The sequence below is a fragment of the Peromyscus leucopus genome, chromosome 8b (genome assembly GCF_004664715.2).
Source record: "Peromyscus leucopus breed LL Stock chromosome 8b, UCI_PerLeu_2.1, whole genome shotgun sequence".
NCBI classification, from domain to species: domain Eukaryota; kingdom Metazoa; phylum Chordata; class Mammalia; order Rodentia; family Cricetidae; genus Peromyscus; species Peromyscus leucopus.
In genome coordinates, this window is record NC_051086.1 from 106,081,613 (window position 1) to 106,095,131 (window position 13,519).

General features: G+C 44.9%; 1 protein-coding gene across 1 annotated transcript in view; it reads right to left on the bottom strand.

Moving 5' to 3' along the window:
- Nucleotides 1-1,812: 1,812 nt before the first annotated feature.
- Nucleotides 1,813-13,519, bottom strand: part of Rab40b (RAB40B, member RAS oncogene family) — a 33,842-nt gene continuing 22,135 nt past the window's right edge. The window contains exons 2-6 of the mRNA XM_028884967.2: nt 8,560-8,620; nt 5,362-5,422; nt 4,583-4,660; nt 3,570-3,792; nt 1,813-2,999 (exon numbers count right to left, since the gene is read on the bottom strand). Of these exons, the coding sequence (XP_028740800.1) occupies nt 2,728-2,999; nt 3,570-3,792; nt 4,583-4,660; nt 5,362-5,422; nt 8,560-8,620 (695 nt within the window). The 3' untranslated portion in view covers nt 1,813-2,727. The remainder of the gene's footprint in view (nt 3,000-3,569; nt 3,793-4,582; nt 4,661-5,361; nt 5,423-8,559; nt 8,621-13,519) is intronic.

The window sequence follows — 13,519 nt, forward strand, 5'->3', positions numbered from 1 at the left end:
TGAAATATATTTCAGTTATACTTCCTTTTTTTGTTTATTTTTTTATTTTTGGTTTTTTTGGGGGGTATTCAAAGACAGGTTTTCTCTGTGTAGTTTTGGTGCCTGTCCTGGATCTCGCTCTGTAGACCAGGCTGGCCTCGAACTTACAGGGATCTGCCTGGCTCTGCCTCCCGAGTGCTGGGATTAAAGGCATGCGCCACCAACGCCTGGCTATTTTTTTTTTTTTTTTTTTTTTTTTGAGACAGGGTTTCTCTATGTAGTCTTGGCTTTCCTGGAACTCACTCTGTAGACCAGGCTGGCCTTGAACTCATAGAGATCCACCTGGCTCTGCCTCCTGAGTGCTGGGATTAAAGGCGTGCGCAGAGGTTATACTCTCTGTGTATTCACCACCAAAGCATGAATACTTTTACTTAATAGTCTCTGTTCGGTAACTTTCATTCTACAGAAATGTAATTTGATTTGCTGTAGTACTTGCTGGTTCTATTACTTTATCAGGTTGCTATAATAAACTGTCACAGACTTGGTATAAAAAATGTGAGTATCAATTCTACAACATTCCTGGAAGGCAGAGGTCCAAAATCAAAGTGCAAGGAGGGCTGTATTCACTCTCAAAGGTCCTGGGGAAGAACTCTTCCTGCCTCTTCCAGTTACCACTGACTTCCTGTGGAAGACCAAGACTTCTAGGTAGCCTGTATATTCCATAAAAATCAGGTTTCAAAAGGCTTCAGGTCACAGGAACTTAGAAAAAACAGGTTTGGACATGGTGTTTTATGCTTCTGATGTACTCAGGAAGCTGAGGCAGAAGAAGCTGTGTGGCCTAGCTTAGCCAGGGATCCATCCCGCACAGCCCACCATCCATCCCAGCAGCACTGAAGAGAAGGGGAAAGACACTTAGAGAACTTTCTTTAATTGACCTATACTTTCATCTCCCTGGCTAAGAACCTGAGAAAGAGAGAGATGCTAAGTCATGGCTGTCCCTGCCCTAGATGTTCTCTCCATCAGTGGCACAGGTTGGCCACTGTCAAGAAGGCCTTATTCGTTCAGGTTTCACTGGCTATATACACTCACCTGTTTCTCTGTGGATATCTGTTCATTTCATCTCTACATAGCTGGACCCCCACCCTCCAGCTTCAAGCCTTCAGTGGCACAGAAGGCTGTGCTCCATCTTCTTAGGACATTGTTACTATGTATCTAGAGTCCTGTAAATTGTTAAATCTGTAAATCACTAACAAAAAACTTAGAATATCTGAGCTTTGGTTCAGTTTTCCTGTTATATAATCCTGGCTATGTCCTGCTTCCTAAGCAGCAGGACCAGAAAAGAGGCCGATACTTGAGCCTCTGTAGAGTCAGTAGGCTTTCGGCAAAGAGAGTGGCAAGGGTTTCATCTCTAGAGAAACACCTAGTCACAGTTCTCTGCTCCCAATAAGGGACAATAAACCTCTGACATTTGCCAGGAGACACACGAGTGTTGTCTTTTAGTACTTTTACTTTATTTTGTTGAGAAATGGTCTCACTCTCTAACTTTGGAACTCACTATGTAGTTCCAGGTTGGTCTAAACATCACAGCCATATTGCTCCACCCTCCCAAGAACTGGGGTGACAGACATTAGCCACTATACCCACCACCACTTCCTTTCTCTGCATTTCTTATCCAGGAAAGAAATCTTTCCCAAAGGTTATAAAGGACAAAAACTAAACTTTGTGGTAAGCATCATGAACCAAAACTACCCTTTTTGGCCACACCAAGCAAGGAGACAAGTGGAGAAAAGCGCTGTTACTTATCTAGATCTAGAAAGAGATATCATGACTCTGTAAAGAGAGGAACAAGTATCTACTTTATTGAGAAATATTTCCCTAAATAATACTGTTTTTACTTCATTCTTTACTGAAATACCTCTCTCCTTGCTAATCTGTTGAAACAATGCTGGTTATGTTCAACATAATTGGAGATATCTTTGGCATTTTCTTCCTGTAGCTTCATAACATGTAGGACACTTTGTACAAAAAATGTAGGTTTACAGAAAAATATGAATATAGATTACTTATTAATCCCAAAATGTAGTAAATGACATAGCAAAAACTTTATCAAATCCATGTCCTACCCAAATGGGACAGATCTGTTATACACAATCTCTATGTGCAACTGCAGCATTTTTTTTTTATAAATTGGAACTTTGACATTAAAAAGAGGTTTATAAAAGGCCCCTCTTGTAATATCAGTGATGCTAGCCTATCTGATTATCATTGTTTCTGAAATTTCCATGAATATGTATTCACTACACACATTTATCAGCCATATAAAAGCAGTTACAGAAAAAGTTGCACATGATAAAAGCAACATCCATAATTTCATATTACCAAGAGTAGGGCAGAATATTAATTTTTTCCTTTGTACACACAAGTCTAGAACAAGAGCTTCATGCACATCCACACAGAAGTGTCAGTCACAGCACACTGGGCATTCGTACTACATCAGTGGCATAGGCATTCCAAATGAAGTAGCATCATTACTGTAAGAGATGGAGAATATGTTTCTTGAGTCTAGAATGGTCTCTGTCCTCAGACTTTCCTAGAGAGCCAGCCCTCTTTTTACTTTTTAATTTTGAGGCAGGGTCTCACTAGTTGCCCAGGCTAGCCTTGGATGCAGGTGGGCCTTGAGCATGTGATCCTCCTGCTTCAGCCTCTTGAGTAGCTGGGATGATAGGCCTGTGCCACCAATTCTAGTTCCTAAGAAATTTTGCAGCTATTCCTGGTACAGTTTCTGGGTGGGCTCTGGGGTGGGCGGCTGGTCCTGGCTTTGCAGAAGCTGCTCCTCTTGTGGCTGGAGCTAGCAGTTAGGGAGTAGGAGCGGCCATGCATCATCCTGGTGTTCAGGCCATTGGCCATAGAGAATGACTTAAGGTGGCTTCTTAAGGCAACAGGAAGAGGAAGCTTGTCCACTAGGTGCACAGGTGTGCAGGACACCACAGCACGGCAACAGAGGTCCTGCAGACTCAGTACTTGTAAAAAGAAAAGAGAACCACTTACATTATGTTTTCCATGATTAGGGATATTTACCAGAGGAAGTCCCACATCTGATTGCCTCCCTCCGGGAACTGAGGACCTCTACTGTGAGGCTGTGTCACTGGTGAATGTAGCAAACCCTGTTCTGCCGCCACCTCTGCCCATGTACAGACCACACAAAAACCTTCTCATGAGCTTTCTTCCACAGCTGTAATAATTACTTCTTTCAAATACATTTGCTTAAAAAATGAACATCTATCTGTCTATCTATCTATCTATCTATCTATCTATCTATCTATCTATGTGAGTGTATGCACACGTGCGTGCATGACCCAACCTACACATGGAGGCCAAAAACCTTCCATGAAGGTTCCAGGGATAAAATTCACGTTGGTAGGTTGGCAGCCAAATACCTTTACCCACTCAGCCATAGTCCCTAAATGAATTTGATTTTTGAGAATGGCCACAGAAGCCTTGAGATAAGTCCTAGGAGGCAGACAATTGTGCAGGGATTATGAAACCACCTTACATCTGATTAGGCTAAAGGAGACTGGCCCTCCGCATACCCTTGCTCGGTCTCCAGAGACGGTCCATTCCATGCCGCAGCAGCACGATCCTAGCCAGCTCCGTGAAGGATTCTGTAATGTTGAAGTTGCACAGAGGGCTAACCTCAAAGAAGGTCACACCCAGGCGCTCAGCGTAGGCCTGGGCCTGCTCAGTGGGCACCTGCCGCTTGAATGCCAGGTGCAGCCGGTTTCCCACCAAGATTTTAGGAACCCCAGGGGCATGCTAGAGCATGAGAAAGGCAAGGAAAATGGTTTGAGTGGTGTACCCCTACAAATTCATGTCCACCCAGAACCTCAGAATGGTACCTTATTTGTAAATATGGTCCTTGTTTATGTAACAACTTAAGATGAAGTCTTACTGAATTGCAGGGTTAGGGGCTATTCTAATGACTGCTGTCCTCATAGCGGGAGGAGAGGACACAGAGGGGGCACAGGGCAATGCCATGTGACAGAGAAAGGGGAGTGACTGCCAAGAGTCACCAAGCTGCAACCACCAGAGGCTGGGATAGGCAGGAAGAATCTTGTCCTGGAGCTTTTGGAAGAACATGGTCCTACCAATTTATGTCCTCCAGAACTTGGAGAAAGTTAATGTTGTTTTAAAACACTCAACCTGTGGCCCTTTATTAGGAAAGTCACGAGATCCTCATCAGCAAGCCTGGTGCTCACCCACTAGGCCTCAACCAGCAGTTGGACAAGCAGCAGCCCCTTCGTGGTACTGTAGTGGTATTTGCTCCGCCCTGCCATACAATGGCAGGCAGCACCGCCTCCTTCCGGTCATGGGTGGAGCAAATACCCATTCACTACTCTGTCCACCCACCCATCCCATTAACTTGGAGTGGGGCAAGCAGAACCTGCATGCCTGAGCAGAGGCACAGGAGAGCCCAGTTCCCTGAGCCTTGAGGTCCTCTGGTCACACTGTTGGGTCCAGCTATGAGGTGAAGCTTTCTCCCTGTTGTTGAACCTCTGGCCAACAGTCACATGGGTCAATCCTTGGCCAAGGTCACGAATCATACCTCATCAATCTCCTTAATCCATCGATTGATGCCATCAAAGGACCATCGGTTGGCAATGTCATAGACCAGGATCACACCCTGGGAGAGAAGTCACAAAGGTCAACACGCAGCAGAACACAAGAGGCAAGCTTGGTCCAGAGACTTGCAGAAACAAAACTATTTTTAAAAAATCAAGACAGTATCTCATTGTATAGATGAGGCTGGCCTGGAACTTACTGAGATCCACCTGCTTCTGTCTCCCAAGTGCTGGGATTAAAGTTATACACCACTATGCCTGGTCCCTAACTAATCATCTTACATACTTTGACAAAAGCATATAATTTTGATTTATCTATTCCTTATAAGAGTTATATTATTATTTCCAATGATGTTTCATGCACTCACTGACAGATGCTTAAATAAAAAGTTGAGCTAGAGTCTGAAACGCATAACCATAAATTTGTCTGGGGCATATGATGTGGGGACATTGACACCTAATGCAAAGCAAGTCCCTCCCCCACATATAGTGCCCACCTAGACATGCTTACACATAGATAGGAAGCTCAAATACAGATATGCACATGCATGTACACACACATTCAGGCACTCATGAGATTGCATGCCCACACATGGCATCTGTGATGCTGAAAAAACATAAGCCACCAGATTATAGCATCAGTTTATATATAAGCTTAACTGCTTTATCTTCCAATTTAGCCATAAAAGAAATGGCTAAGTAAGAATTTGTAAATGTTATTTCTCAAAATCAATTTGATCTCCAGGCTTGGAATGCTGTTTACCTGTGCTCCTCTGGAATACGAGCGGAATATGGTACAAAATCTCCCCTGCCCTGAGGTGTCCCTGGAAAAGATGTTGGAGACTGTTAAGAGGAAATTGGTGTTTCTTCTTGATAACCATTTCTCAAACTTTGGAAGCCACACCAAGTACCTTTTACAGTCTTTGTGTTGGTGGCCATTACCTGCCAATCCAAGACAAAGTCACAAAGCCATCCTGAATTTTCTGGAGTGATCTTGGCAGCAACATACCCTTTGGGCTCATTCTCATTTTCATTATTGTTTTTATAGTGTGTGTGTGTGTGTGTGTGTGTGTGTGTGTGTGTGTGTATTCAAGAGCTTGTGTCTGTGCACAAGCACAGGCACAAGCCATGATACATGTGTGAAAGTTACAGGACAATTTGTGGGAACCGATCCTTCCACTCTGTGAGTATTGAGGATCAAACCCAGGTTATCAGACTTGGTGGCAAGCACCTTTACCCATTGAGCTGTCTTATTACTCTGTGGCCTCAGCCTCCTGAGCACCAAGATTAAAAGTGGACACCACTACACCTGACTGGTTGTTCTGAGACAGGGTTTCTTTGTGTAACCCAGCCTTGACTCAAACTTTCAGTGATCCTCTTGTTTCCTACCCCTAGTGCTGAGATAATGGACATATGGCACCAAGCTTATCCTTAGTATATATATATTACAAAAAAAGATTTGTTTGTTTTCATTAATGTGTACCTATGTGACTGTGTGAGATTTTGTGCACTGGGTGAATGCTGCAGAGGCCAGAAGAGTGTGTCAGATTCTCTGGAACTGGAGTTACTTGGTAACCCTGAGCCATGTGTAGTACTAGGGACCAAACCCAGGTTCTCTGGAAGAACAGCAAGTGCTCTTAATACTGATATATCTTTCCAGCCCCTAATGTGTACTTTAAAAGTCAAACTAGAAGCCGGGCAGTGGTGGCGCACGCCTTTAATCCCAGCACTCGGGAGGCAGAGCCAGGCGGATCTCTGTGAGTTCAAGGCCAGCCTGGGCTACCAAGTGAGTTCCAGGAAAGGCACAAAGCTATACAGGGAAACCCTGTCTCGAAAAACCAAAAAAAAAAAAAAAAGTCAAACTAGAACTAGGCATGGGGGCACATGCCTTTAATCCCTGTACTCTGGAGACAGAGACAGGCAGATGTCTCTGAGTTCAAGACCAGCCTGCTCTATATAGCAAGTTCCCACCACCCAGGGCTACAAAGTGAAACCCTATCTCAACAAAACAAAACAAAAGTCAGGCTAGAAACCTACCAGTGGGTTTTAACATTATTCTCAGACATTTAAGTAAACCAAATATAATTTTAAGTTATTTTAAGGTTGGGGATATAGCTTGGTGGCAGTATATTTCCCTCACGCAAGCAAGACACTGGGTTCCATCCCTAACACAGAATATTTTTTTTTCCATGTTTAGGCAAGATCCTTCCCTGACATCCAGTTGCTCCATATGCAGATTCTCCGGATATGTCCCCAAGTTGATCAACATAAGGGACTGACAGGACTTCTACTCTGTGGATGATGACACACACCAGGAGTGTGGTACTCAGAAGGCTAGGTCAGCATGCCAAGAAACTACCAGGACAAAGGAAGATGTTACCAGGGTGAGTTCCTGGTATTGTACACTCATTGTGGTAACTCTCCAGAAAGAGTGCACTGCTTCTTCAGTCTTTTTAAAAAGCTATGTAGATACACATCTACACATTCGGTTAACATACCCACTTCAGCATTACTCTTGGGAATGAAGAATTTCCAAAGGCCATGACTATAAGGTGTGTCTTCACAATGCCCATGGAACAGGTATGTTTTTGCTGTACATCATCTGTAACTGGTGACTATCCCAACACCTGAGAGGAGTGCTGGGGCTCAGGAAGGGCACGAGCTAGAGGCATTGGCTTTGGTCAAAGACATGGGAAGAACTATCTCACTGTTCTGAGAAGTAAAGTAATCGAAGATTTAAGGGCCAGCCTCAACAAAACTTACATGAGAGCCACTAGAAAGTCTGTAGCAAGAAGACAGTAAGATTGAGTTGTATCTGCTGGCCTTGTGTGATGCTGTTAATCACATAGGCGCACGGTGAGAGCCGTGTACATAACCACAGCCCCCTCTTCAGACATGGGAGGAGAAATACGCTGGCCTTAGACATCAGGAAACTGTGTGACTGTGTAGAGGGGTCAGTGTGGACACAGCAACTGACACCACCTGAAAGAGCCTCAGGTTGTACAGGGACTGGGATTAGTTTTTATTTTTTGTTTGAGATTTTATTTATTTTTATTTTATGTGTATGGGTGCTTTGCCTGCAATTATGTTTGTGCACCACATGTGTGTAGTGCCCACAGAGGCCAGAAGGTGTCAGATCCTCTGAAACTTGAGTTATGGACGGTTGTGAGCCACCATGTAGGTTCTTGAAATCAAACCCAGGTCTTCTGTAAGAGCAGTCAATGCTCTTAACCATTGGGCCATCTCTCCAATAACTGGGATTAGTTTTGAGCATGGTGAGAGTGAGTCCCTGAGGCCTCTGGAGGAGTGCAGTAGGGGCTTGGCTTCCTGGAAAAAGTCAGCAGGAGCTGGAGACTCAGGAGAGACCAATTCCACTGCGAATTAGGCCATGTACACTTCTATAGACTTGGCATTTTTAAGCAGAGCCAGTGGAGCTAGAAGTGCAGCCTCAGATGATTTCCCCAAAGACCACGGGGGCTCAGAAGGGAGAATGAGCCCCAAATTCCCAGGCTTAGGTCCTGGAGCATGAGGAGGACAGAGGCTGTTTGGCTTAACTCAAGACTGGTGTGGTACCTGTAGGGGAGACAGAGTAGAGGGAGCTGTAGTCCAGGAGGTCAACAAGGCTTCTGCCCTTGAAACCAGGACACCCTGCCCTCTGTTCTGTACACTCAGAATTGGGGGTAGGAGAACTGGGTTATCCTGGTCACTCTGCTTCCATGCCTGGCAGCACCAGGTGAAGTGAAACAGGAAACAGGTGACAACAAGGTGTCTTGTACCAAGGGCTCTTTCTTGGACATAGTTTAGCCCTAGGAGCACAGCCCCTTAAATAATGGGGTAATGGGCTTCAATAGGCTCAGACAACTGGGTCAACACCTTTTGAGGAAAGCCACTAGCTCAAGCTAGGACTAAAGGGCCTGGTTCCAGGACCAGAACATGCTGACCAGCATAGCCCCGAACTCACCAAAGCTGTAGTTTCACCCTTCGGCCATCTAGCAGGATGGTGGTTGTCTTGTGATCAATTCCTGCAAAAGGGTTGAGGACATATTAGGTTTGGGACTGGATGTATTTTCTCAGCCATCACCAATAACAGAACTATGAAGTATGTGAACTCTTTTTTTTTTTAAGATTTATTTATTTATTATGTATACAGCATGTATGACTGCAGGCCAGAAGAGGGCACCAGATCTCATTACAGATGGTTGTGAGCCACCATGTGGTTGCTGGGAATTGAACTCAGGACCTCTGGAAGAGCAGGCAGTGCTCTTAACCTCTGAGCCATCACTCCAGCCCCCAAGTATGTGAAACTCTTGCATTGAGAGAGAAAAAGGTTTCTCATCATATAGCTTCAAGTTCACAGGCAGATGTGACATCTCTGAAGATTCCCTTAGACCCCAGACTGACCTCCCAGTGGACAGCCACTCAGATTCAAGCACTCTAGCATCCATGTTGGCTGCCATCAGCTCAGTGCCTGGGTGCTTCCCCACTGAGTATGTTGGGCCTTGGTCATCCCCCACTGCTGTCTTCAGGATGGGCACTGAGCCAGGGGGGATGAGTGACCCCATGATGCTGACTTGGACCTTCTACTCCCAAGAACCACTCTAAGTCTTCACAGAGCTATGTATGGCCTAGTGGCTGGTGGATTTGCTGTAGTGCCATAGCCAGCTGAGTTCTCCATCACTTATCTGTCCCTTCTCACCTCTGCCCCTTGCTCTAGCCACCCTACACTGCACATGAAAGCTAAGCTCAGCTGTTTCCAAGGGAACATAGTTAAAATAGTAGGCCTGGCAGTAGGAATGTGTCCCCTGGGAATTATACTAGGAATGTGAAGGCAATGCAGTCTGGGAGCAGAAAGGGAGATGCCAACTCTGATTCTGTGTATGCACAGGAAGGTAGGCTTGGGGAAACAGCCTCAAGCTAAGTGACCTCTAGACTATACATTATGAGCAGTTTTCTAAGCTTTCCTCTCTTTTTAAGTTCGTGTGTGTGTGTGTGTGTGTGTGTGTGTGTGTGTGCATATGTGTGATGTACGTTTGTGCACATGTGCTTGAGGATGTGAATACATGTGTGACCAGCATGTATGAAGGTCAGAGGTTAATCTCAGGTCAGTCTCTCCACCGTAAGATTTTAATTATGTATGTGTATGCATGTGTGTGTGTGTGTGTGTGAGAGAGAGAGAGAGAGAGAGACAGACAGACAGACAGACAGACAGACAGACACATTTTATGTTGTGGTATACATGGAGGTTAGAGGACAACTTCCAGGAGTCAATTCTCTACTTCTATCTTTGTATGAGTCTCAAGGATCAAACCCAGGTTGTCACTGTCACCAACTGTCTCCTCCAGGGTTCCCAAAATGCCTCTGAATTGGGCTCTAATGTGGATGCTAAGGGTCAGGGGTAGTGTCTGAACTAAGATCATCATGCTCTCATGGCAAGCGCTTTCTACCACAGCCATTTCACCAGCTCCTCAGATCTTGTGTTTTAATTTTTATTACGTTCATGGGCACCTGGGCAGGAATGCATGTCACACACTTATGCACTTGTGTGAAGTTTAGAAGACAACCTCTTCTTCCACCTTGTGGGTTCCAGGGATCTAATTCAGGTTTGTTGTTGTTGTTTTTCAAGACAGGGTTTCTCTGTGCAGCCTTGTCTGTCCTGGAACTCGCTCTGTAGACCAGACTAGCCTCAAACTCAAAGAGATTTGTCTGCCCCTGCCTCTCGAGTGCTGGGACTAAAGGCATTGGCCACCAATACCCAGCTGAATTCAGGTTCTTATGCCTAGTGGCAAGAGCTTTTACCCGCTGTCCCCTCTCACTAGCCCCCTAAAACGTGTGTGTGTGCGCGCGTGCGCGTGCGCGTGTGTGTGTGTGTGTGTGTGTGTGTGTGTGTGTGTGTGTGTGTGTGTTTTGCTGGGGATGGAACTCAAGGCCTCACAAATGCTAGGTAAGTGTCTTACCAAAGGCCCGCATCCCAGATTCCTCCAAAATTTTGTTTTGTTTTATTTTTTTGAGACAGGTCTCATATAGTCTAGGCTGACCTCAAACTATCGATATAGCTAAAGAAGACCTTCCCCTTGTTTTCCACTTCCCATGTATTGGGATGACAGGCATGTACTATCATGCCCAGCCTCCAAAAACTATTTTTAAGAACAAATAATATCCTCCTTCATGCCACCAGAAACCGTTTTTCTGCTTTTTAATGAAACCATTAAAACTATTTAGTGGGCTGGAGGGATGACTTGGGGATTAAGAACACTGGCTGCTCTTCTAGAAAACCCAGCTTCAGTTCCTAGCACCCAGTTGGCCTCCGTGGACACTGCATACATGTGGTACACAGATATACATTCAGGCAAAACACCAATACACATAAAAATAAATCTTTAAAAAAAAAGAACAACAACAACAAAAAGAACCATCTTCTGGGGCTGGAGAGATGGCTCAGTAGTTAAAAGCACTGGCTGTTCTTTCAGGGTACCCAGGTTCAGTTCTCAGACCTGCATGGCAGTTCACAGCCATCTGTCATTGTAGTTCCTGGGGATGCTATGTCCTCTGCTGGCCTCTACAGGCACAAGGCACATACATGATGCACATACAGGCAAAACACTCATATATATATATTATATATATATGTGTGTGTGTAATATATATAATATATATATAATAAAATAATTTTTTAAAAGAAAAAAACATCTCCTGAGCCTGGTGTTGTGGTGATTCATGCCTATAATCTCAACACTGGGGAGGTAGAAGCAGGAGGATCGGGAATTCAAGATTATCTTTACCTACATAGCAAATTTGATGCTAGCATGGGCTACCTGATACTCTTTTGAAAGAAAGAAAAAGGTAAAGAAAGAAAAAATGAAAATGAAAAATGAGGGCTGGAGAGATGGTTCAGAGGTTAAGAGCACTGGCTGTTCTTCCAGAGGTCCTGAGTCCAATTCCCAGCAACCACATGGTGGCTCACAACCATCTGTAATGAGATCTGGTGCCCTCTTCTCGTCTGCAGGCAGAACACTGTATATATAATAAATAAATTAATTAAAAAAAAGAAAATGAAAAATGAAATGAATGAAACTGTGTGCATTCACTTCTGGTGCCCCTGGATGATAGCCAGATCTGGAGACTAGAACATACTAAGAGCTGATGAGAATAGGACCCAGAAACTGAGCCCAGTAAAGGACACCAGCAAGGGACACCTGAAAGGGGCACACCCTTTGTGTCACAAATGCCACAACTTTTGTAACCCTAAAAATCAAAACTGCCAACTAGTGAGACACACTAGTTTTTTTTTTTGTTGTTGTTATTTGTTTGTTTGTTTTGGTTTTGGTTTTTTTGAGACAGAGTTTCTCTATGTAGCCCTGGCTGTCCTAGAACTCACTCTGTAGACCAGACTGGCCTCAAACTCAGAGATCCACCTGTTTCTGCCTCCCAAGTGGAGTGCTGGGATTAAAGGTGTTCGACACTACTGCCTGACTCTCTCTCTCTCTCTCTCTTCTCTCTCTCTCTCTCTCTCTCTCTTTCAAGATAGAGTCTCACCGTGTAACCTTGGTTAGCCTAGAACTTACTATATAGACCAGGCTGGGCACAAACTCACAGAGATCAGCCTGCTTCTGCCTCCCTAGTGTGCCCAGTTGGAAAAGTAGATCTTGTATGAGTCAGGTGTACAACTTGGCCGTGCTTCTTTTGATCTTCAACACTAAAGGAACAGCCTTGGAGCTCAGTGCAGTCACCTGGAAGAATCTAGAGGTCTGGGTTTCAACCACAGGTTACCATTCCCAGGAGAAGTGTTGCAACTTCATCTCCATAGTGCAGGGCACAGGGAAGCAGGACGAAGCCCGTATATGAGTTCTACTAGGTAGCTCCTCCCCAGGTCTGCAGGGAGAGAAGATGCCTCAGCAGTTGAGGTCTCTATACTCTGGCTCCATGTGGACAGAACAGTGGTTGAACCAGTCCTGATTACACAGCACCATGGGGCTGGAACTCTTTCTGAACTCACCTGTCAGTCCCCTCTACCCCACCATACATTCCCCAGTGTTATTTACCTCTTGGAACACACTCCCTCCTGTTTCTGGTCTGACTCCCTTATCCAAGCCCCAGCTCCTGCGCTCTCAGTTCCCTAACAGTCCATGTTCCAGAGTAAGGTTCCCCATCTGTCTCCTGTTAAGCTGACATTCTATCCACAGGAGAGAGCCCCATCATTCCAGTGGACAGCTAAATCAGTGGAGGAATGAAATCCCACTCCTTAGAGAGAATGCCTCTGCTGTTCTTTTTAAGAAACTTGGAGTCAGAAGCATAGAACCTCCTAGCTCATTAGTGGGAATGCACAAAGATGCTGGTATGCCTGTGACTTTGGACATTCCTTGGCCTGGCTTGTCTCACCCCTAACAGCCCCTCCCCCCCTCCACCTTTATGTTCTCTTGTCTTTATCTATTTCCTAGCCTGCAGGATGGTGGGGGACATTTTCAGCATCATATGCTGACTTCATTTCCACAATGAATGGCTACAGCTATTGCATGTTTCTATTTCTCTCAAATGAGGACTCTCCAGGTGGCTTCCTCATGTGACCACAGGAGAGAATCCCTTCAGGAGAAAGAAAAGTCCTCTCCCTTCCGTGAGGAACCCATTCTGTCATCCCAGCACAGTAGCCTCCTCACAGACCCTCAAATCCACGGAATGCATAGGACTATCAAACACAGGTGTTGTGCAGTGATCAGCACTGAGGCATACAAAACTTGACATATACACAACAAATAGAATGTGGATAGGGTTAACTTTGAAAATGTTTCTTTCCCCTGGAATGCTAAAGACTTTTCACTCTCTCCACGAAGCAATGAATAAAAACACTTGGAAATCTATTTTGAATGAGGAAATAATAATTTTGATCTCAGCATGTCTGTCTCCAGACAAGCAGAGTGCCCACCCTT